Genomic DNA, 25,646 nt, shown 5'->3' on the forward strand with positions numbered 1-25,646 from the left:
AACTTATGAGTCATACGATGAAACTATGGGGAAGGGTAGTTGAACAAATATTAAGATTAGAAACGAAGATCTCAGAAAATCAATTTGGTTTTATGCCTGGGAGATCTACCACATAAGCTATTTATCTTTTAAGAAGATCAATGGAAAAGTTTAGGAAAAGAAGAGGGATTTACATATGATATTTATTGACCTTGAGAAAACATATGATAGGATATCTAAGGAAGTTTTATGGTGGGTTTTAGAAAAAAAGGGTGCATTTTGTAGGTATACCGATGTCATTAAGGATATGTACAATGGAGTAATGACTAGTGTAAGGACTATAAATGGAGAAACTAGAGAATTTCCAATCACCACAGGTGTACATCAAAGATATGCTTTGAGTCATTATCTTCTTAATTTAGTGAGGGACCAATTGACTAAGAGTATTCAAAAAGAGATTCCATGGTGTATGTTGTTTGTAGATGATATTATATTAATTGACGAAACTAGGGACGAAGTAGAGGCTGAGTTAAAATTATGGAGAGAAACTTTGGAATCTAGAGGATTTAGGATAAGTAGAAATAAAACAGAATATATGAAATGTAATTTTAGTAATGATAGGAGGAATATGGGAGACAAAGTTAAACTTGATGATGAAGAAATAAATAGCACTTGTAGATTTCGATACCTTGGATCTATTATGCAAGCTGAAGGGGAGATTGAAGATGATGTAATGCATAGAGTTAAAGTAGGTTGGGTAAAATGGAGAAGTGTTTCAAGTGTGCTATGTGATCGTAGAATATCCTTAAAATTGACAAGAAAGTTTTATAGGACAGTTATAAGACCAACTATGCTATATGGATCGGAATGTTGGTGACGAAGAAATATAATATCCAAAAAGTAAAAGTTACCGAAATGAGAATGCTTAGATGAATGAGTGGTATAACATTGAGAGATAAATTAAGGAATGAACATATTCGTGGTAAGTTAGGTGTAGCTCCTGCGAGGAAGAGTGACTTAGTTACTGTGAGGGGCAATAGAAGGGGTAGGGGTAGATTTAAAATAATTTGGGAGGAAATAATGAGTAAGGATTTAATATCATTGAACCTATCAAAAGAAATGGTTCATAATCACATAAATTGGCGAAAAATAATTCATATAACTAACCTTATTTGGTGGGACTAAGACTTGGTTTTGTTATTGTGCTTTACTATGGAGTCGTGATAATTTGTTGCAAAAAAGTTCAATCCCAAAAATAAAAAATTACATATTAGACTATTCTTGTTCGATTACGAACTCTAAAATTTTAAAATCTAACTTATTAAAACTTTTTCTTTTTAAAAAATAAATTACCACATCATAAAATGGTCTAAGTTTATTTCCTTTTTTCTTTTTTTGGTTAAATTAATCTAAATTATATAACAATAAATAATATATTTTCTATCTTGTATTTATTTTGACTAAAAGCTGTGGAGCTGGAGACACCGAATAAATCCCCAGCAGAATATAGATTCCAACCTTTAGTCAAAACGATTACATCAACTTCATAACTTAAATGAGTTCCTAAAATGAAAGAAGAAAAGGAATATCACATGATATATGATCTCACCTGATTTTATAATGTAAATTTTTAGCGCTGTCTCTCTCTCTCTCTCTCTCTGCCTGCACATAGCGTCCCGCGTCCCTTCACCGTTGAATGGAGCCGTAGCGAGAGAATGCGACCCGAGCGATCTCTTCCTCTGCTCCCTCTTCTCGACTTTGCTTCCCGTTTGACAAGACGCCGATCTTCCGCCTTCTCTTTCCATTTCATACACCTTCTCTCTCGCCTTAAATCTCTGTCTCGCCTGCTTATGCCATTATCGCGGTTTTCTCTTTACATTATCTGCTCATTACGTATCCGCGTTCCTTCTACGAATTAGTCTATTCCCTATTACTTAATCCTTGTTTAGTTGAATCCAAATTTCAACGCGGAAATTGTTCATTTCCGCAGGAATTTCCAGGTTTTTCGTTGTACAGGTATTGTTTTTCGTTGGATTATTTAGAATTTTAATTGTTTTTGTTCTTGTTCTTTGGCAATTCTGGTCCCCATTGGTTGAAATCTGAGAGATTAAATCGTAATGCATTGTGAAATTTGCAGCTTAGGACGGCGTTTTTGTCCATTTCATTTTTGCTTTTGGTAAAGTTCTTGCATCCCTGCGATTTTTTGGGGGGATTGAAGTTCCGGTTTCCAAACAATTTGCTGTTTGGACCAAAACTAGGGTTTGGTTGGGGCGGCTCCGATCTGATCACGAACTTGTAATTTGATTCTTCTTACCGTAAATGGGATCGGCGCAGCTCAATTTTAATGCAGAAATTCGAGGGACGCAAATTTGAGATTCATATTTGATGGGGAACACATGCGTAGGACCCAGTTTGGGTAATAATGGATTCCTGCATTCTGTTACAGCAGCGGTATGGCGAACGCGGCCTCCTGAGGATACGCTTCCTTCTGCCAACGGAGAATCACAAAATGGCAGCCAAACAGCCAATGCTATTTCGACCCATCCGAAAGAACCCGATGCTCCACTGCCAGTGCAAAGCACGCCGCCAGAGCCAGTTAAGATTACGGTGGATGAACCAAAACCGGTGGAACCAGAAAAACCTGTCAAGCCGGAGGAGGTAAAGGAGGAGTTGCCTAAACCTTTGGAACCTGAGAAACCTAAGAAGCCAATTCATATCAAACGGGTGTCAAGTGTGGGGCTTCAGATTGAATCGGTGTTGCAGAGGAAAACAGGGAATTTGAAGGAAATTTATAGTTTGGGGCGGAAGCTAGGACAGGGGCAATTTGGGACTACCTTTTTTTGTGTGGAGAAAGGTTCAGAGAAAGAATTTGCTTGCAAATCTATAGCGAAAAGGAAATTGACGACCGAAGAGGATGTCGAGGATGTTAGGAGGGAGATTCAGATAATGCATCATTTAGCGGGTCACCCCAATGTGATATCTATAGTGGGTGCTTACGAGGATGCTGTGGCTGTTCATGTTGTGATGGAGCTTTGTGCTGGTGGAGAGCTCTTTGATAGAATAATTCAGAGGGGGCATTACACGGAGAGGAAGGCAGCTGAACTGGCACGGATAATAGTTGGTGTTGTGGAAGCATGCCATTCTTTGGGCGTTATGCATCGAGACTTAAAACCTGAGAATTTTCTATTTGTCAACCAAGAAGAGGAATCACCCCTTAAAACAATAGACTTTGGGCTCTCAGTGTTCTTTAGACCAGGTGCATTTCTTAATTTCTTGTCTTTTGTGCTTGTTTTTGAATATTGCAGTATCTCATTTGGGATGATTCCACATTTGAAGGCTTTGTTGGGAATATTCTACAACAAAGTCGTTGTGAGATGTCATTGGTCGAGCTAATGTTGAAAGACATGTTAAACAGAGAAACATGTTCTGTGATGCTCAAAATTATTGTATATGAGGCTGTTTGAGTGACTTGATTTGAATGTTCTTCAGTAGTTCGATTATTTGTTATGCTGGACTTGAATAAGTATGCCATATTTGTCTTCATTTCTGTAGCTATAGATACATACCGCCAGCATACTAAAAGCTCTTTTTTTCCTTTTTTTTTTTTGTTTTTTTTTTTTTCTGAAAAGTCTCACCAATTTAGAGCTGGCTACTTAAATTTTATTCTTCCCATTTTATAGGTACAGACAAAAATTAGAAAATTATGCTCCCATGGAACTTGTTAAATTGATATTGCTATGTTTATTTAGCTTCAACCTTGTTTTGAAAATGGTTGAAGCTTGAAAGTCATTTTGCAATTTAAAATTGAATATTTTCGCATCGATGCACGGAAGTTTTCTATTCTTTTCTTTTGCTTCTTTGGTAAGAAAAAAAAAATATTGGAAAGAGAGAAAAAGAGTCCAGCAAGGAGAAAGAAAGAAACTCGCTTATCCTCCCAACTCAAAAGATGACAAAAAAAAAAAAAAAAAGCTCCAAAAAACAAATAACTAGAAAACAGCGCAACTGGAGCAAAGCAACCTAGTCCTGCTGTGAAGAGGACACCTCTCTATTCCATGAGTATCTGTACTCTTGAAAATTCTGGCAATTCTCCATCCATATACACCAAAAGATGGCTGTAATTGAACACTGCCATGAAATGTTTCTCTCCTTCTTCTTCCCCTTCCCGAACCCCCTAAGCACATCATAGCACAAAATGCTTCCAAAGAGGAACAGCACACTAACTCTCACCAAAAATGCCAAACAAATGTTAATTAGTCTCTCCACTCTTAAAGAAAAAGGACACACACATGAAGCGATTAAGACTTCTTAGGTCTTTGTTTTTGAAGCAAGTCATTGGCATTAATTTTTTTCTAAGGTTTCTGTCCACTTAAAGGCCTTAATCTTAGAATGGATTTCAGCTTCCCAAATCAAAGAGTAAGAGGCAAAAGGAGTAGCATTAGGAACATGAGTCAAGTGAGAGAAGAAAGACTTACTTGAAAAATTCCCCATGGTCTAAACCCCAAACTCTTTTGTGACTCCCCAACTAGAATCGGAAAGAATGAAGCATGTTAACCAAAGGGGCAAGCTTGTTGCTCTCTAACCATACGTGTTAGAATGATTTGATTGAGTGGGCTTTGGATTGCAGGATGCCAACAATACATTATGCAAACCCAGCCTGACCATTGCCCGTCTTAATCCATGTTTATGCATTATTTGCATGTAGGAATTAAATTTTGGTTTTGATGGAAATTTCAATTCAATTTAAGTACAAGATGGAATTATAGAAAATTATGACATATATGAATGAGACTTTGGGAAGTGTTAAAATTATGCATAATTTAGAACCAAAATAAATTTAAGGGAATGCATATGACACTGATGCAGGGTTTATAAGTTGCATATCACTAAGCATGCAAAGAAAGTTGAAAAATTCAGATTGTTATGATGCTCATCAAGCATTATTTAAGATAAATTATTATTTAGCACAACATTTATTTTGACCTAATAACTTATTATTGAACTTAATGTTTAATCATGCAGTATGATATTGTTTGAATGGTACAATATAGTAAAAACACTTTTGGCCATTTTACAATATGTTCCATGGTTGAGAAAGATCCGAAAGAATCCCCCACCCAAACTCTCTCATCACCCCAATTGAAGGGAACAAAATGATCAAAAACACTTAGCAAGGCCCTGGACTCATTAAATGACTGTTTCATTGAGATTCCTACGGAAGTTGAAATCTCAATAAAGAGGGCTGCCCTCAGATGAAAAAAAGGAACCAATTGGTGCATTGTGGAGTGAAGAAAGCTTAAAAAAATGAGGCACCATTCTCTCCAATGCAATCTCACTCACCCAAACATCCTCCCAAAATCAAACCCTATTGCCACCACTCACTCTTTAACTTGGTAAGAGGAAAGAAAAATGAGCAATCTGGGAAACAAACTTCAAGAACTTGCATGAAAATGACATAATTACTCGTAATCACCATGTGCCAAGGGGAATCAACCTCTAAGTGGAACCTCGACAACCATTTGCCAAATGAGAGATGTTTTTGAATACCACATTACCAATCCTCAACCCTCGTTCTATCTTAGATCTTCAAACCGCATCCTAGCTAAGAAGATGATCCCTTTTATTCTCTCCTCAATACTGGATGAAAGAAAATCGGGCATCAGCCTCTCTAGCACCATAGCAGTACTCATGGGAACTCTAAGGAGAGATAAGAAATAAATAGGCATATTTGAAAAGGAAGCGCTAATGAGGGTAATATGACCCTCCAATGTCCTTTTCCACCCGGCAATCCTCTTAGCCATAATCCACCCTTCCAATCATTTTCCTTTGAGCCATTTCATTTAAATGGCGAAGGTTCCCTTTGAGTTTCACACTTTTAGTTGGACTTAACTTGTAACAATATGCAAGATTTGTTAGTTCTGAAGACCCTATAAAGCTCTATTTCTTATATGTGCATGATGTGCCATGAGTCTAATAAAACAAATGCACACTTTTTTCTCCATTGTTGACTGGTGAACCTTCTGTGGAATGCTCTCTATTCTTGTTTTGGAGAAGCATGGATAGCACCTTGGGTTGTGGACAATTTCTTGTTAGTGAGATATTGGCTTTGGAAAGAGTAGAAAGGGAAGAGCTTCGTGGACATGTGCATTCCTTGCTATTTTGTGAACCCTTAGGTTTTAGAGAAATATGAGAATTTTAAGGTTCTTTCAACCTATCCTCGTTTGTTATGTGATTGATAGAGTAGTGTTTTGGCTTCTCCACAGGCTTATTCATTTGGTTCTCTTTTTGGGGGATGTCGATGTCCGCCCTTCAAAGGGATTGGAGGACAGCTCTGTTGTAATAGTTTTAGAGGTTTTTTGGAGGATCTCTCCTTTCTTTGTACATTTACCTTTTCCCTTGCATATAATTTTTCTTATCCAAAAAAAAAAAAAAAAGTTTCATGGTCTGCAGCATATGGATTGAAAAGAAAAGCAGTACCTTCGTAAGCAGTCGATATTATGGGCCAAATTGAGTTTGAAAGACCCAAGACAAGGTCTAGAAAGACTTAGTAAGCTCAGATTTCATGAAAAATTTGAGAATTTGGATTGCTCATGCTCTAATTTGGCTGAAAGAATGGAGGAGAGGGGCTCTGTTGGAGAATTACGGCTTTGGAAAAAAGCCCAAATTGTGCTATTTTTTCCAGTTATTTTATTTCTAAACTTGGCTGAAATTTCTGAAATTTCCAAAATTTTGGCTACTATTTTCTCAATCCTTAAATTTCAGCCAAAAAATTGCGAAATGGAAATTGCAAATGCTGTTTCCATTTCAAACCCTCCAAAGATTTGAAATTTCGGTTATTTCTCTGAAGTTTAATACCTTGATCCGTCATCCATATGTGAGTTCAGAGTTTCTTGTTGTTTTGAGACGGGCAGGCTGGACATTAATTTTTATGTATTTGCATGCATGAAGCATTTAAAATTTTGGAAGAGATTCTCTGTCTAGAACTAGAGATATCAAAATTGTGGAACTTAGATTTATACATCAAATGCTGTAAGTTTATGTTTAATGGGCTTATTTTGGTTGATTGTGTCCAGGTTTTGAAGATATCCTATTGCGCAATTTTTAATTTATGTATCAGAACACCAAGCCAATGATTTTGCAGTTTTCATGGTTGTAATTCATCTTGATATTATTGCAAGCGACCTGCTGCACACCTGTCTGTCTTATATTGCTATTTGCTAATGTTTCTTCTTTTAGATTTATATATCTGAATTGTGCAAGCATGGTCTCATGATTGCCTTTGCTTAGTTTGAATGCATTCTTTTCTCTTCACTGCTCTAGATTTGATGGAATTTAAGTCTTCTAAAATAATTCCCTTTTTGTTAGGAATTGTCATTTTTTAGTACAAATCCTTTGCTTGGCGGTCAACTATTTCTATTACGCCTTTTGCCAATTATCTTACACTGAATAGAACGCGAAATGATTGATTTAATGGCGATGTTTCTTTGGAAATGGGTCAAAAACATAGAAATGCCTCATTTACAAGTGTATATGTATGTTTTTAACCCTTTTCTATGTCTGACCGAAGAACTTATCTATCTGATCAAACTATTCAGGTGAAACATTTACGGATGTAGTTGGTAGCCCTTACTATGTGGCCCCAGAAGTTTTACGCAAGCATTATGGTCAAGAATGTGATGTTTGGAGTGCTGGTGTGATCATTTATATTTTACTGAGTGGGGTTCCTCCTTTCTGGGATGGTGAGCACTTCTTGATTCACTGCTTTCTTTGTTGTTCTAATTTTATGTTCTGAGGAGTTTCAGTTAAATCTTATTTCATGGTTTCTATTAAATATTCTGTATCAGAAACGGAGCAAGGAATATTTGAGCAGGTTTTGAAAGGTGACCTTGACTTTGCATCTGATCCTTGGCCCAGTATATCAGAAAGTGCAAAAGATCTTGTCAGAAGAATGCTTGTAAGGGACCCTAAAAAGCGGATTACAGCACATGAAGTCCTTTGTGAGTATGCATCTCCATAACTACTTCAAACATCATTTGCTCAAAAATATATTATCTTGTTTGGAGATGTTTCTATCCTCTTCTGTATTCTTGCTGAACTGCCCAGTTTTGCTTCAATGCTGTGTTCTGTGAACTAGTTTTGATACGTGTTTTGATTGCATTTCTAGAATGCAGGGGAAAAAAATATTGTTTATATGTAAGTTTTTACTTTGAAATAGTAGGGAAAGGGGTGTTTTCTTTCCATACAAATCAATTTCTGGTTTTGGAGTTACAAAGGCTGGGGGTAAAGGTGGTGAATACAGTAGTAAAGGGGGTGAAGCGTGCAGGTAGTGGAGGCATGGGAGCACAAGGCTGTGGGCTCTGGCAGAACCAGGGATTGGCAACTGCCCTGACTTTGAAAATCATACTTAGGTTCCCTATATATATATGTATATATGTATTTTTATTTGTAATATAAAATTTTAAATTTTATCTTGTTCTCTAAATACTTTATATTTAAAATTTTTTAGGGTATGTATGCATACACTTTACTTTGATCCCCGAGAGAAGCAGGTGGTGTGGCAGCAATTTTTGAGTTTAGCTGCCTACTTATCCTGGTTAAATTGGCTTGTTTATTAAATGTGATTGATTCCTTTTCAACTTTATTATATTTTTTTAAAATTATTTGTCAGAATATGTTCTAAAAACACTAAACCTATATTTGGTTCTTGGAATTTTTATTCCTAGGAATAGATTATTTATAATAGGTTAGAGACAATTAGTTATACAAAAAATTATGTTGATACCATAAAGAAAATAATATTGTGAAACTTTTTTTGAGTTCATAACAAAGAATAGATAAGGGATAACTATTCCCATATCTCATCACGCAAATGTCTATTATTTTCTTATTGCATGTTTAATGAAAAAAAAATCAGGAACATACAAGGAATAACTATTACCTACATTTCAAAAATATTAACTACTTTTCATCTTATTCCAAGAAATAGCTATTCCACGAACCAAAAGAGAGCTATAAATTTTGGTGATGGAAGTGGTAGCTGTTATGGTGTTTGTAGGAAGTAGTTTTGGATTCCAAAAGAACAATTTTTGCTTTTGTCAAAAAGCATTTTTTTTCCAACTTCTACTTTTGAGCTTCCAAGATGCACTTAAAAACATGACTGCTGCACTTTTCTTTGATTGGTCTTTTTTCTTTGATTGCAAAGCTAGAATAGTAGTTTTTGACTGCCATGGTGGCTAATTTATCACCAAAATCTTTAGCCTCTGTACGTCTATTTGGCAAGCAATGCATGATACTATAAACTATATACACGGGAAGTTTGCTGATTGAGTATGTTATTTATCCCAACTCAAGTCACTGTTTGCTAAACGAGTGGATGGGGTTGGGTTAGGTTTGAGTTTTGGATCACATACGAACAAGAAGGGGAATAAGGAACTGGCTCAATAAATGAAGCCCTTTCCCCGCATTCTGCTGATCTCAGGCCATAGAAATCGATTGACTGATGCTTTGACTCTTGCAGGCCACCCTTGGGTCCAGGTTGATGGTGTTGCTCCAGACAGACCTCTTGATTCAGCTGTTTTAAGTCGTTTGAAACAATTCTCTGCTATGAACAAGCTCAAGAAAATAGCAATTAGAGTAGATTCTCTCTCTCTCTCTCTCTCTCTCTCTCTCTCTCTCATCCTTATATCTTTGTTTTTTGTGGATGTCACATGTTGCCATGGCAATTTGGAAATATTGACAGTGAGCATATGTGCATGTATGCTGTTCCATTTTTGATTATGCTTCAAGGAAGTAGACACGTGTGGAGGTGTATGAAGTATATATATATATTTTCCCAAATGAAGAAGAAAATTTATTATTGAAAGAAAGAAAAATCAATAAAGGAGGACTGGGTATCCACCAAAATAAAACATAGAAATTGAAACAAAAACAAGAATGACTAAATCAAAGGACTTAAGTCTTCCATTCACATGGTTGTAAACTAAAAGAATCCCCGCAACAGTGAGAAAATGATCTCTGAAAGTTCTAGCTTTCTTTCCAATCATCTCCCTAAATTAGATGTTATGTGAAATATGTAGAAGATATTGTCATTTTAAATATGTTTTCTTCTAAACATGCTTTTAGAAGAAATTGTTTCAGTTCTGATAATTTGTTGGTGGGTAGATGTTTGTCATCTTCTCTATTGAGATAATTTGCAAGTATGAAGCAGTCATCAAATTTTTTCTTAAAGAACAAACATTTTCCCCATTCCTGGGTATAGAGAGATGTTTTAGTTTTGTGTGATAACTTCTTATGCATTAATTTTCATTATCTTTGTCATTTACCATTTTGTTTTTTATTTTTGTAGGTCATTGCTGAGAGCCTGTCTGAAGAGGAAATTGCGGGCTTGAAAGAAATGTTCAAGATGATTGACGCAGATAATAGTGGAAATATCACTCTTGAGGAACTCAAGACTGGTTTGGAAAGAGTGGGTGCTAATCTTAAGGAGTCAGAAATTAGTGGATTAATGCAAGCGGTAAGTGCTGCACTAAGATTCACTTTTGAGAGCTGTTTTTTTGTTGGACGGGATGGGATTATTCTTCCATATTTCCGATTTGAGCTGTTAGTGCTGAAAATGGACAATGCTAGCTTGAATTATTATGAGCTATTGAGCTAAGGTGAGTCTGAAATGAGTGGTTTGTGAACCAAGCCAGTGCCCAAACTCAAACCAGCCTGAACCAGGGATTTATGGTTAGTTTTAGATGTATATTATAGTGCTAAAATTGTCACAATGGAGGTGGTCTATGGCAGGACTGAGCTTGGTTGCGGCAGTGTAGTAGCAGTTGTGATTTGGAGATTCAAGGGTTTGGAAGGCCTAGGAAGTGTCAACAAACACAAAGTGTGTGCACACATATTCAGTACTTCTTTATTGCAGAAAAGAAGAAATTTATTGCAGAAGAGAGAATATACAAAAAGGAGCATTACAAATCCTCCTTATTAAGAGATGAGAACCAAAAACAAAAAACAGAAAAAAGGTCAAAACAGAACTGCCTTTCCAATCACGCCGAAGATCCGGGAAAGACAGCCCTTTACAACTGTTAGATTACCACTTTGCCTAAAACTTCAGCTATTAGGTTGTGGGCCAACAATGTATATCAAACTTTAAAACTCCCCGCATGTGCAGCCCGACAGCACTTGGAGAGATGAATACATGATAAATAACACCCATCAAAGGGAATATAATATATTTTTAAATACTAAACAGAAACTGTGGGCAACAAAACTTGAACACAGGACCTCTTGATAACCAGCTCTGATACCATGTTAGATTACCAGTTTACCTAAAAGTTTAAGCTATTAGGTTGTGGACCAATGATGAATATCAAGCTTTAAAAAACAACCATCTGCAGAAGCCCACAAAGATGCCATAGAAAGTATCCTCTAAAAGAGAGAGTCAACAAATCCTCCACCAACACTGGGCAATCCCGAGTCTCTCCAAAGAATCCAAATAGATTGTTCTAAACACTCCAAGAAAATGAACAATCAAGGAACAAGTGAAATGCAGATTCTGAAATTACAAAGCATAATGGACAAGTGTTATCTGGAGACAGACCCTTAAAAGTCCTCCTACTTTGTAACTGATTATTAGCTTTTTTACTCTAGGTACAACTGGCCAAGTAGAATCTTTAATCTTTGAGGGGTTTTAGCTTTCCAAATGATACAATGAAGTGGGATAGACTTATTTCGAAGTTCAAAACATAAAAAAAAAATTTGCAGTGCTCCTCGAAGAGTCTCTTGAACTTGAACAAATTCCTTCCACCATGCATAACAAAAAGATAGCTCCAACACCTCTCATGTTTGGTTTAGGTCTATTCCTTGGAATGGAGTATTGGAGTGGTAAGATGGTAGTGCTATAACTATTTTATAGGGATCTAATAATTTAGAAGATAGTCACTCAAGCAAAAGCTTGTGTTGTTCCATTCAGCATGAAAGGGGACAGGAATATGCATTTCTGCAGTGAAATTTGGAAATTAACTATCCCATATTATGGATTAATAAATTTTTCATTTTTTTGCTTTTTCATTTATTTTATGATGGCAACACATTGCCTTTGTAAGTTATCAAATCTTTACATAGAGACTGTTCTATTCACATGAATGTTCCTTGAACCAATACGACCTTTGTGAATTTGTGTATGCACATTCACTTGTGTGTTTGAAATAGAGAGGAATTTTTTTTTTTTTATTGAAAAGTTACTAGAGTATATAACTCATTTTATGTTTGACGAATTGATTTGGTAGTAGTTATTATTTATATGCTACAATCTACATATATACAAGCATCACATGTATTATATTTCTTTACAGATGAAAAGTGTTGTTTGAGATCAGATGAGTTTTAATCATTGGGAGAATTTTATTTTATGAAAACCGGAGTTTTTAAATTTGTAAGAAGTTAAGAAAACAAAGGGTTTTTAGGATTAGGAATAATATGAAGATGGAAATATTATGGGAGCCACTCCTTGCATTTCTAGCATCCCCTAGGTCACACTTGATCTTACCCAAAATGCTGAGAAAGGTATTGTAGAAATTACTTTTGGAATCCTACAGGCTTTGCACGTACTGTTGAGGTTACACAAATTCCTTCTGGAACCACTTACGTTGCAAGCATAGGATTAAGGTCACAGAGTCCGTCAAGAACATAAATTTCATGGGGGATTTGGGAAAATAGATCTCTGTTGAATTGAAGAGTGCACAACGATGTATAGTATGCCCGAATACCTGAATCTTCTTGGATTTGGACTGTAGGATTGAAGCCTTTGAAAATGGAAAAATTGAACTTGTTGAACTTAACACTATTTGACTTAACACTATTTGAGGTTGTCCATGTCCATGAAAAACCCAATAACAAATACAAGTGCAACAACTAGTACAAAGATTACATTGCATAAATAGACTATAAAATTTCTGAAAATAAATTAATTGCATCAAACTAAGAAAAAAAATCCAATTGCAACAGAACAAACAGCATATAATCCTAAAAAGGAGTAGTAATAGGTTAGCACTCGACTTCAACTACCCTTGGTCCCATTGGAAATTTCGTGGTTTATCTTATCTTTTAGTGTTATTGTTCTTGGGTCTTTTCATATGTGCATCAATATGCAGTTTATTAGTTTTATAGAATTATTGAATAGTTTTGTATTGACTATTTTTTTCTTTAAAAATAAAATCTCTACAATGAGCAGCTACAAGGACAAAGGAAGAATAAAGGTAGCTTGAGTATTGAAATCAAAACAAAGTGATTTAATTTTGAGCTAATCCAGACCCTACAACTATATGTTGATAATAGTTTATGGAGTGAATCAGGTGCAGGTGCGGTGCAGATGTTGATGCGTGAAAAGTGAGGAATGTAAAAGAGTCAAAAGCCACTCAAAACTCAGAAGTTGCAAGCATCCTGGGCACATATATGTAAATTATATATAATACTAAGTAAGGAATGTATTTGACAAAGAAGAAGGTTTGCAAATAAAAAGAGAGTAATAATTACAAGAGCAACCCCCCTCCCCCCCGGGGGACGCAAAAAGGGGAAAAAAACACCCAGAAGCTAAAGCCCAAGGGGAAGCAACAAAAACAACTCCAATTACAGATGGAATGGCATGATTTGATCTTTGAAGTTTCTAGTATTCCTCTGTCCTCAAGGTCAAAAGCATTAGCATACCAAGTGCAGCCACGTAACACTTTCCCTCCCTTGCTGTTAGATTACCACTTTACCTAAAAGTTTAAGCTGCTAGGTTGTGGTCGAACAATGTATATTAAGCTTTAACACTGTCCCACATGTGTACCCTGATTGCATGTGGAGAGATAATTTTTGATTGCCATAGACTAGAACCCAGGACCTCTTGGCAACCATAACTCTGATACCATGTTAGATTATCACTTTACCTAAAAACACAAGCTGCTAGGTTGTGGGCCAACAATATATATCAAGCTTTAACACTTTTAACAAACCCTCAAAATTTCACCAACATAATATCATCCACTGAATGAAGTCACCCACACATCACCAGTCAAAGAAAAAGGCTTCCTCCAGAGCAGCCTAACTACCTGACGATGCAGGAATAAGTGCTTATTTGCCTCATTAGAATCCATGTGACAAATATTTGGATTTACCTTCAACAAGTCACTAGTATTTATTCTGTTTAGAATCAAAGTTTAGGTAAATGCTCTAAAGGGAACCGTAGCCTTTTTTCTTTTAAATTTAATAAACTACATAAAATCTTTCAAAATAAATGTGTTAAATGCCTTAAAATTGCAAAATTGCCTTCCATAACCCTTGAACTGGCACAAACTAGAATGTTCCAACTTCCACATTCTAGGTAACACTGCTTCAGACCCTTGAACTAGCACTCTGTGCTCCAAACATTGCAAATTTTTGCTCCCTGCATGATCGGACCATGTTCCTGTCATTACGAACTTCATAATGCTTTTGTGGCCATAGGATTAAAATTTTATTATTTTGGATTGAATGGAGATGGGTAAAAAAAGGGCAATCTTTACCTAAGCTTAGACCTTTGAGGAGATCTCCTTCAGTATCTTTCTTCAACACGAGGCTAACGCTTCCATAACCAAAATAAACAAATAGGGGGATAGGGGGTCTCCCTGCCTCAAACCTCTGGAGGAGTAAGTCAGATGGGCAGCCATTGATGAGCAGTGAGAAGTTTGGGGTTGGTAATGCATCGTGCGATCCATCTGCCCTGCAGCTCCCCAAAACTCAATTCTTTTAAGAATATAAAGAAGAAAGTTCCAATTAACATGATGAAAATCCTTTTGCCTGTTTGTCATGAAAGCGTGTTGGTCCTGTCCCATGATTTCCTGAATGGCTTTTTTGAGCCTTGTAGTAAGGACTTCGCACAGATCTTGCAGATACTTTCCACGAGGCTGATTGGATGGAAATCCTTGATGTTGCAAGCCCAAGCTTTCTTCTGAATCAGGGTAACAAAGGTGGCATTAGTGCAACTCACAAAATTGTCTATTTTGAGAAACTCAAAGATGCTGAGTATATCTTGCTTGAGAAGGCCCCAATTAGCATGATAGAAGGCTAGGGAGAAACTGTTGGGGCCAGGTGCTTTGATCTCTGTTGCAGTCCTTGAGGGCTTGGTAAATTTCCACTTCATGGAAGGGCCTCCCAAGCCATGCGGCAATGAAAGGGTTTAGAGATCTGAAATTGATACCATCAACTGCTGGTCTGCAGGCCTCAAATTCATTATAAAAGTCCTTTGTAGAAATTGTAAATGCACTATTTATATCCTTTCTTCAGTGAGCATTTGCTGTCTCGTGGAAGAAAGAAGTGTTTCAGTCTCCCTCCTTCAGGCATAAGGCTCTGGATTTCTGCCTCCAAGTGATCTCATACAGATTAATGACCTTCTAGCCTTTTGTGTGTGTGTGTGTACGCATATGGTTTTATTTTATTTTATTTTTTTGGAGTATTCATTCCTTTGTTGTTTCATTAGTTTTTCTTTCTGTTATAAAAATTTCAGGCCGATATTGACAACAGTGGTTCCATAGACTATGGCGAGTTTGTGGCAGCTATGCTCCATCTAAACAAGGTTCAGAAGGAGGATCACATGTATGCGGCCTTCTCATATTTTGACACGGATGGAAGCGGGTACATCACTCCCGATGAGCTCCAACAGGCCTGTGAGAAGTTTGGTTTAGAAGATGTTCACCTAGAAGAAATTATCCGTGAAGTTGACCAGGATAATGTAAATAGCTTACCTTCTAATTGCATAATTTTACTCTGTTTTTTCACAAGAGCTGTTTTATGGGAACAACTTAATTTACCTTTGTATTTGTTTTAGGATGGGCGCATTGATTACAATGAATTCGTGGCTATGATGCAAGATAGTGGTTTTGGCAAGAAGGGAGGATTACAAAGTAATAGGAGCACCACTGGGCTCAGAGAAGCCTTAAAGCTGGGTTAACCTGAACTCAGCAAAATTGATAGTTTTCTTGTATCTTTTAGCTGATGTTTGTTCTTTTGTAAGTTAAACAGAACTTGAAGCCCATCTTGTAAAGATCAGTGAGGCTTCAGAAAGGGGTTTGCCCACCTGTTTTAGCGTTTGCAGGTTGTATTTATCATTTAGTTTTCTGTTTTGGGTATTATATGTTGCATTAGATTGTCAGATCTATTCTTTGGAAGACTGTCCATAATCTTTTTCTTATTCTCTTGGCTAAACTGTCATCTCTCTTTTTCCTGCAACTACGCTTTTCGTCACAAGGGGAAATGGGGCTTGCAGCTTTAGGTGCTACATACCCACTCAGATGCGCAATCCCTCTATGTTACGCAGAGAACCCACCCACGTACCCAACCTCGAAGAATCTAATCTGCCAACGGTGCTGGCGAGGGATACGAATTCATCTTTCAATCTATTCATATATATATATATATATATATACTGGGGATTTCACCATTAACGTATTTTCTCTCTGTTTTGGGCGGTGGTCTAACTTGTTTTGTTTTTGGTTTCGAAACAAAAGACCCCAAACCCTTCATGCATTCTGAGGTCCTGTCGAATAGTGGATAACATTTTTTTATTTGTTGTTTTAGTTTTTAAGGATCCATATTAAAAAATTATAAAAATAAGGAGTTTGTTTAGTTTTACAAAATGTGTGTGTGTGTGTGTGTTTTGTTTTCTAGATTTTAAAATAATTATATAAAAGATATCTTATTTATTAAAAATATACAAGCTAGTATTTAGGATCATCATTTTTGAGACTTTGATTTGAATTTGTGTGGGTTTTAAAGTAATTTAATGTAATTTTAATTTATATTTTATCATAATTTACACAAATTAGCTCAACAAACATTTATTTATTTTATTTTATTTAATTTTATTTTATTAGTAAATTGTAGCAAATTAAATTATAAATAAAAACTAATGGGCCCTAATCTTCACAATAGTTACATGTATGATCAAATTCTTCGCCTCAAGAGTTAGGTGGAGGCACACTCGACCAGTGCATGTGTATGTGTGGACCTGGGAGGGTGACCTATGCTAGGAGCAGGTCAAATGTACATGATTTTTTTTTTGCCTGCGAAACCTGAAAGGAATCAAAGGATACGCGTAGGTTGGGAGGGGTGGGGCGCTGAAGTTAAAGGGCCATGGGTGGGTTGTGTAGGCTTAAAATGCCCAAGCCAAGCGTGGATGTAATCAATGATATTTTTTCACCAATTAAGGACATTCTTAGTTAATGGAGGCCCCCCCCTTCCCTTCCCTTCCCTTGGTTTTATGTATACATTCATTCCGTGCATGCATTTGGTCCGATGCTCTCCGACGTCGGAGACAAATGCATTGGGGGGACGTATCTCGTACTCCACATATATGTATTTGACACCACTACGCCTGTGTCATTTCCGGTCTACGTCTCTATCTTATCTCTGCTCTGTACCTTGTGACTTCTCCCCAGATATTATTAGTGAAATATTGATGGTGTCCATGATTTATCCTTTTAAGTACATTGATCACTAATATACTATAATAAATAAGTGCTTGTCTATTAGAGAACTCATTCTCAAAACTTAGGCGTCAAAGAAAGAGAGTTAAGAGAATCTTATACTGACTTTGAAACTACTCACAGAAAAGATGTAGGACTGGATAGACATTAATATTGCTCTCTCTCTCTCTCTCTCTCTCTCTCTCTCTCTCTCTCTCTCTCTCTCTCTCTTCACTTAAATAAAGATGTTTTACATTAATTGAAAAGTCATAGCCGGTAAGAGTATTTTAGTTAGGAGAGTCTTGAATATGATTTTGTCATTTGTATATATCTGAATTAAATTAGATATTTTTTCTTCATAAAGAGTAAAATCATGTTAGATTCGGTGTACACAAAGGAAAATATAAATGAAGCTACTTTTTCATGTTTAGCTATTGAGGAAAATAAATAAAATATATAGGCAAATCAACAAATACAAGTTTAATTTTACTTACACAGCTAATATTTGTTTTTTTTTTTTTTTATATTTTAATTTTTTAACAAATTTTCCTTTTTAATACTCTTTGATGTAGAGATAATAGAATGAAAAATGTATTTCCTTATTATTTTTCTTTTCTTTTCATTTTCTTAAACAAAATCTATCCTCGATCCAAATGGGGCCAAAGGATGATACTATAAAATGATACCAAAACTTAATTATGTACACCTTTAACTAATACCAACATCAATAGCAGCATGCAGCCTGCGCCTAATATGTTTTCATTTATTTACATAATTAATTATTCTTTGAATTTTAATTTTTTTTTTACATATTTAACATTGACTATCACTATCACAATATGAATTATTATAAGTTGTTAGCAGTTTTGATTGAAATTGAAAACTTGTTAGAAAATTTTAAAAGGTGAAAAAAAGAAAAAAAATAATTGGATTATAGTTATAGACTAGTTATAATATATATATGTATTAGTTTTAATTAGTTAGCTATAAATTAGCCAATATTTTTCATTTATTGTTATTTTTTACTTAATATATTAACAAATTTTATGTCTAGATGTCTTCCATCTCTCGGCATCATTTTATATAGTGTTTCCTTCCTAGCTCAAGTTAGGGATTAAAGAAGTAGTTGTTACGTTGGTACAATGATGACCTTGAACTCTCAGTTGATGACCTCCAATCGTTAACCTTGAGTGAGAAACTTTTGGACACAAAAAATTTATCTTGGTAGAAAAGTGAATAGAGTAAGTTGTTAGTGTATTTAATATCTTTTATGAATTCTCAAGGAGGCATCCTTGCCTTAGGTAGATGCATCCCTTCTTTGTTGACATATTGAAAGTTTTAGTGATTTGTGTTATGAGGATGAAGTTGATTTGGGTTATTCCTCTTAATTTCTTATACGTGAGGAATTTTCAAGCTTATGCTTTTCTCATTTTTCTCCAAGCATTTTCAAGGGAGCTTGGCTTTTTTAGATTAGTCTATTCATCAAGCATTTTCATGTTGTCTTTTGCCCAAGTTCATCTTCATCATAATGTGTTTGGTATGTAGTTCCTTTCTTTTCCATTGATATGTCCATTTCATCTTCTTGGTGATTTGTTAGTTCCCAAAGGTCATCAAATTAGTCGTCTTCTTGGGTCCTTATCCCCAAAGGTCATCAAATTAGTCGACTTCTTTGGGTCCTTATTACCTGCTCCTTCGACCTTAAGATCTCTATTGGTCCTGGTAGGCACCCAAGAAAAAAAAGGCGGGGGGGGGGGGGGGGGGGTGGAGGGGAATAAGGTGATTTCAAAAATTTAGTTATTTGGATAAATTTAATATGATTTATAGAAAACATATAATTATTATCCAAAAAGAAACTATCCTAATTAATCACAACAATTAAATCATTTAAGATCATTTATACACACCCATGCACTATCATTCCCCATAGAATAATATATCACAATGAAATTAAAGAAAGAGTGAAATGAGATGTACAGTGGTTCAGTCTCTAGACTTACATCCACACCCCAAGTCAATTGACTCGAGTTTTTCATTGTTTCTTCAATATTTTTACATGAGAGAATAATTCTCACCAAACAACCATCCCTCAAGACAACTAGCTCACCCCCCTTGACGCACACCCCATCAAGAAATCGGGCAGGAGCACCATAGACTTAGTCCACTTTAGAAATACACGAAAGAAAGCAAAAATAAACAACCTCTTAGGTTTTTTAAATAGATTTTAATACTCTTAAACAAGAAACTAGAGTACTACTTAAGTTATAACAATAAGCACTCAATGGATCGAAAATACGATAGGAATTACGATTTTCCAAAATGTACGTATTTTCGATCAAGTCATTAGCTTGGTTGAACTATTTTATATATAGACCATCCGCTAGCTTTGTTCAAACCACAACAAAATGAATTTCCAAAACTACGGATTTATTATTAATGAACATTGATCACGTTGCAAGTTTCCAACCATACGATCCTAATAACATCTTAACAATCTTGAAAAAGGGCTAGTAGTTCTTCAAGAAAATTTGAATTTATTCAAGCAAATTCAAAATTTAATTTGGCATATATCTGATCGTTTGTATTTTCCAAGCTTTCATGTAATTCCAATAAGAATAAAAACTGTCAAGCAAAATATCCTAGTAAACTTGCATCTGCAATGTGCGTCTAATATTATCTTTGTAAACTGTATCTATATAAGCATTTGTATTTGAAGCTAGCTGTAATTGCTTCTGGGTTGTAGCTGTATATACATCTATTGCTGTATATACATATGTTATTGGTTGTTCCTATCATTGCAATTGCGTCTGCATCTAACAATGCATCTATTACTGCATTTTCTAATGTGCATGCATATGTGTTTGTCCAATTTCCAATCATTCTTTTCATAAAAAATAATTTATGTTTTGTCAATCTCGTTCAAAATATTTACATATTTAACACAATCATACAAAGTACAACTTTGCTAGAAAAAGCACAATTTCACACACAACATAAAATGACCAAAATATTAATTTTTGAAACATACCATTAAGGAACCTAGGGTTATTTTTTATTTTGACCAAACATTGGGTCCAGGACATTCTAAGATAAGGGTACATTATATGTATGAACCCTAATTAATAAGTATTTAAAAAAACAGGTTAGACCAATGAAGAATCATATATAATTATATAAACTGGGTCACATAAAGTGATAAAGCCTTAAGATTAGTCAATTAATTTGAACATAAATTAATAATATATATGACTAACCATGCGAACCATCTATATGCATTCCAAATTAGTAACTCAACTATAGAAAAAGGGAAAAGAGCATTTAATTAATGGTAAAAAATTCTTTCAACATTTTTCTCATTTCTTTATTTTGCAAAAACCCTAATTTTATTTTGTAGCGCAAAGGGAGGAGACATGCAATGACAAAGATGAAGACACCGACCAAACTAAAAGTAAACCCCCCAACCCAATTGCATGCCAAGCACGTAAAACTGATTAGAAGTCTTCAAATTTAAATCAAACAGTACCTATAGCAGGAAAAGGGGTGCATGCATGCATGGCTTCAGTCCATCAATTTCAGGTGGGTGAGCGAGAAATAACGTACAATCTTGCCTTTTCCGTGCATGCAATTTCAAACCTGCTAAACTCCTTAATTTTCCGTCCGGCCAAACAACAGGGATCCACTGCACATGGCACAAAAGGCTGCTACTACCACTGCCAATGACTGAATTAATTACTTTCCAAAAGGATACAAAAAAAATGCAGAAAAAAAAACACGACTTTAATTTTAGACATCTCTCTCATTTTCAGCCAATCAAGTTGCTTTTGCCGATTAGCGAGGAAAGAAAAGGAGAGAAGAGAAAGGATGATTGTTGCCGTCGGTCCCCACCTTCAATTAATTGGCACTGCGGATGCATGCATGCTTCCCAAGTTGCTAGCTCTGCCGTTCTTGGGTTTTTACCATAAATGCATGGACGTCCTTCACCTCTGCATTAATGGAATCAGAGGTGGCTGCCGGCAGGCTCGCTCTGCCACGGCTGGTGGCCGGAAGAAGGTGCAGTACAACTTTTCTTGATAAGCTAACATCACTGCTTCTGGTACGTACGTGACCGTGTACGTGTTTTTTGTTTTTTTGTTTTTTGACAAACAATTGTTGAAGATATCTCAAATTTTCTGTCAGTTATTTTCTTGTTTATTTTTTCTAGTTAATGATAGTAATTTTTTAGGTGTTATATATTTTAGCAGTTTTTTTTAAATTAATTTTCTTGTAAATTTGTAGATGTCAAATACTATTATTGCAGCAAAAGTCAGGATTGAATGTTACTCCCTTATGCAGTCTATCCATAAATAGGCTAGCTCAAGTATTCTTTCCATAATTTATTAGTTGCTTATGCTTTCTAATGGCTATCTTGTTATTTTTCACCATGCACCTTATTTGTTTTCTACTTTTTCCCATAGTACTCTAGGAAAAAAATAAAAAAGTTGATTTTTTTTTTCTCCTTCATCTATGTTGGGTAACCTAATACTATAACTCCTAAAGTTTTGAAGTTTAGGAGTTGATTTTAAGGATAGTGATCCTTCCGTACCTTAAATCCTCTACAATAATAGTTTAATTTAGTTATTATCTTATTGCATCTTCATTTTTAACAATCTTAAAATCGAGATGACCGTTTTTAATCCTATACTAGAGAAACTACTAATTGATCTCACCTATGTGAAATCTTTTGATGAGACGTCAACTACAAGGGTTGGAAAGAAAAAAAAAATTATTTTGCCTTGAAAATGCGATTAGTGGTCTATGTTCTAGAGATTTCCCTACCTCAACTAGAAGGACATAATAATCATGTCATACTAAAGTGTGAGGAAGATAATGAAAGGGACATGCATGAACTACATTCTCAATCAATACCTTGTTGAATGAGTTTTACGATGTTTATTGTAAGTGTAGACACCCTACTTTGTCTAGGGACTAATATAAAAAATTTAGGCATTCTCATTGTTTATACAAATACTGAAAGGGGGGGGGGGGGGGGGGGGGGGGGGGGGGGAGGTCCATAATACTTAATTTCAGGGAAATGCATCAAAGAAATACCATGAATACAAGAAAAAGACAAAAGGAAATATGCTGGAATATTCAGTTAAATTGAACGAATTATTTCTCAAAATTGAATGATTTGCAATAAAAAAAGGATGATTTATTTCCTCATTCAATTGACTTGCTTGAGATTTACATGGAAAGAAATCAGTAAGATACATCTAGTTGAGCCTATGATTGAAACTCTCTGCAAATGGAAAACACGCGCATGGAAAGAAAGGAAATTGCCTAAAATGCCATACCATATAAATAAACAAACTTTCCACCATTCATTTTATTCAAAAATACCATACCATATATCTTAAGTTTGTAAAATCCATTTTGAACAGTTGGTTTCCAAAATAGCCTTTAAATTCCCAAATGAATAAATAAATAAATATATTTATATAAACATAACAATTTAATTGATTCAAATTTTATAAAATTACTGATATAACTTAATCCCCTTACCTGATTCCTGAAAAAGCCCACTAATACCCCGGCTTACGGCCCCATGTGTTAAAAAAATCCCTGAGCCCTGAAATTCAAAATTCACTATATTATTCGTCACAATCCCTATAACAACTTTTCCTAAAATTTCCCTAAGTTCTGAATACCTTAAATAGCCTAATAAAAGCCTAAATTATTAAACTTACCCCTGAGTTAGGATTGGTGGCCCGGAACTTCAATTTGAAAACTCGCTTCGGTTAGATTGTAGAGAATCTCCCCACGAGTCTCCTGACAATTTTCGTTCATTAATAAAACTTATAATTTAAGAGAAATTGAGGTAAGTTTGAGATTTGGCCTTATCCCAGGAGATATGCCTACGCCGCTCCCACGACAGATCCGCTCTAGTAGAAATGTCGGTGGCGGTGAACAGAGTCCAACGGTATTTTTGGATTTTTGATCGGCCGAATTATGGAATAGAGATGGAGGAGAGTGGGAGAGAGGAGGCAGAGGAGACGAACGCGGCTCTCTCTCTGCTTCTTCTTCTTCTGTTTGTCTGAAAATTCCTAAGGCTTCAGGTTAATAATATATATATATATATATATATATATATAAAATATTATATTATTTTATTTAATTAACAATAATTATTTAATTAATTATTTTTAATTATTTTTTAAAATTTAAAATTTTATTTTTTTAATTTGTAATTTTAATTTTTTTAATAATATTTTTTAATTAATTTTTTTTTAGGATCACTACATACTGGAATTGTTTTGGGAATTGTAGGAACTTTATGAGTGGGCCGAGGTCGAGTTTGTATCAAATGGCCAAGCTCGGGTTTTATGAAATGTGTTAAAGTACAGTTTTAATTACCCAAATTGCACGATATGCTTTAGGAAACCTGTGAACTCAGTGTTGCGAGCGCGATATTGTTGCTAAAGGGAGTTGCACCATTTGACCACATGCGCCCACATTTACGAGAGTGTGGTGTTGGGTGGTCTTAATTGATTGACCTTGGTAGAAGTAGTACTCTTCTAAGAAGTGGTAAGGCAATCAGACCCGCAAGTGGTTTGTGGAAGCCTGCCGTCAGTGAATGCAGGGAGTTGAGTTGACTTGGCTTGGGTTGATCCCCTGAGTTTTTGTCCAACCTTCGAGTCGTATAACCCTGATCATGGGTGTTTATACATGGCGAGTAGTTCTAGGTTGTATCTTTCATGCAGATCTGTATATTTATGTAATGATATTATTATTTCCAAAATTGTTTTATATTGTGAGAAATGAGTATTTATATACTATCTTCAGTAAAAGAGACAGGTATGGTGATTTTGAAATACACTGAGACACATGCTGACTACACACACTGTCATTAATTTAATCTTCCTTATTGAGAGGTGTCTCACCCCGTTGTACAACGTATCTTTTTAGGGAATCACAGAGATCGAGTTTAGCTTATTCCAGGGGGTGGAGACTATAATAGTTTTGTGTAAGTGTCTTCAAGAACTCGGATGTGAGTAGTTATTGTAGTATGTTTTCGAATTTGTATCTCTGGTCATATGGACCGAGTATATGAACTCGTTATTTGAGATGTAATATGTGTATGAAAAGAACCTTGGTATATATTGTGATTTAGACTCTAGTAATAGAATGTTGAGAATGTTTCATTTATTCCGCTACATATCGTATGTGATGTGATGGTATCAGGTAATCAGACGTTACTAAAGTAGCACCTCGGGTCCACGTGTCGGGTCAGGGCGCTGCATACTATCTCTTGCTGCACAAGAAAATCCTTCACCCTTTTCTGCCACAGGCTGAAATTCTCGGTTCCATAAAATTTGACAACTTCAAATTTTGAAGGCGATGTACCCGAAGCCATTACAGCAATGCTCTGATACTAATTTGTTGTATAAATTGAATTGCACATTGGAATATCAAATCAAACACAATGTAGCAATCAATGATAAATTACAGAACAACACAACCACACAGTATGTATGAAAGCAATAATAAGAGAGACAAAGGATTACGTGGTTTGGCAATGCTTACATACATGGGAGCAATCGTCAAACTTTCTTACTATCTGGTGTCAAAGTCACTAACATTACAAATACAGCACAAATGACATATAAATAGAGTTTTCGATGGCTTTCCCTCCAAACTCCAACCAACTTAACGCCCCTCTTTCAAAATTCAAAAATCTGCGCTGGGTTCCCAAGCCAAACCATCGACAGTTTGTGTCATACCGTTGACGGTTTCAGACAAATTATAATTTTTTTGAAATTAAGTATCAAACTATTGATGGTTATAGTGAATCCGTCAAAGGTTTTCCCCGTTGCCCCCAACACTTTGATTTTCCATAATGTTCTCTCTTTGTACGTACATGCATCTCATTCAATATATAAGCTATGTATCATAGTAATTACCAACTTGAAACCGTCACTAAGCTGTCACTAATAAGTAATAGTAACGGTTTGTCATTATTAATGACGATTTTATTCCGTCACTAAAAATCAATTATTTTGTAGTGATTCTTGTTCAAAGGCAATTTAAAATTAATTCAACAACCTTACGCACTTAGTGATTAAATTATCAATTACTTTATATGCACAATGATATTATTGAAGTTTAACTATTGCAGTTAATGAATAACGCAAAATTAGGGCTAAAAAGCAGAGTTTTTTCCCG

General features: G+C 35.5%; 1 protein-coding gene across 2 annotated transcripts; it reads left to right on the forward strand.

The window, feature by feature from the left end:
* The first annotated feature begins 1,514 nt into the window (after positions 1-1,514).
* On the forward strand, positions 1,515-16,188 carry LOC131158172 (calcium-dependent protein kinase 20). Of its 2 annotated transcripts, XM_058112851.1 has the most exons (8): positions 1,515-1,995; positions 2,117-3,235; positions 7,572-7,715; positions 7,821-7,973; positions 9,494-9,609; positions 10,322-10,489; positions 15,491-15,715; positions 15,812-16,188. In XM_058112851.1, exons 2-8 carry the CDS (start codon positions 2,365-2,367, stop codon positions 15,932-15,934), a joined length of 1,800 nt encoding a protein of 599 aa, XP_057968834.1. In that variant the 5' UTR covers positions 1,515-1,995; positions 2,117-2,364; the 3' UTR covers positions 15,935-16,188. The 2 variants fall into 2 exon arrangements, with proteins under 2 accessions (XP_057968834.1, XP_057968828.1); XM_058112845.1 differs by having other exon boundaries at positions 1,521-3,235.
* The last annotated feature ends 9,458 nt before the right edge of the window (positions 16,189-25,646 follow it).

The sequence above is a fragment of the Malania oleifera genome, chromosome 1, assembly GCF_029873635.1.
Source record: "Malania oleifera isolate guangnan ecotype guangnan chromosome 1, ASM2987363v1, whole genome shotgun sequence".
NCBI lineage: Eukaryota > Viridiplantae > Streptophyta > Magnoliopsida > Santalales > Ximeniaceae > Malania > Malania oleifera.

Excerpts from the sequence above, each read along its gene's own strand:
- LOC131158172 (XM_058112851.1), top strand. The coding sequence starts at position 2,365 with ATGGGGAACACATGCGTAGGACCCAGTTTGGGTAATAATGGATTCCTG. Across the intron at positions 7,716-7,820 it reads GGTTCCTCCTTTCTGGGATG|AAACGGAGCAAGGAATATTT; the intron begins GTGAGCACTTCT and ends ATTCTGTATCAG. Across the intron at positions 7,974-9,493 it reads TACAGCACATGAAGTCCTTT|GCCACCCTTGGGTCCAGGTT; the intron begins GTGAGTATGCAT and ends TGACTCTTGCAG.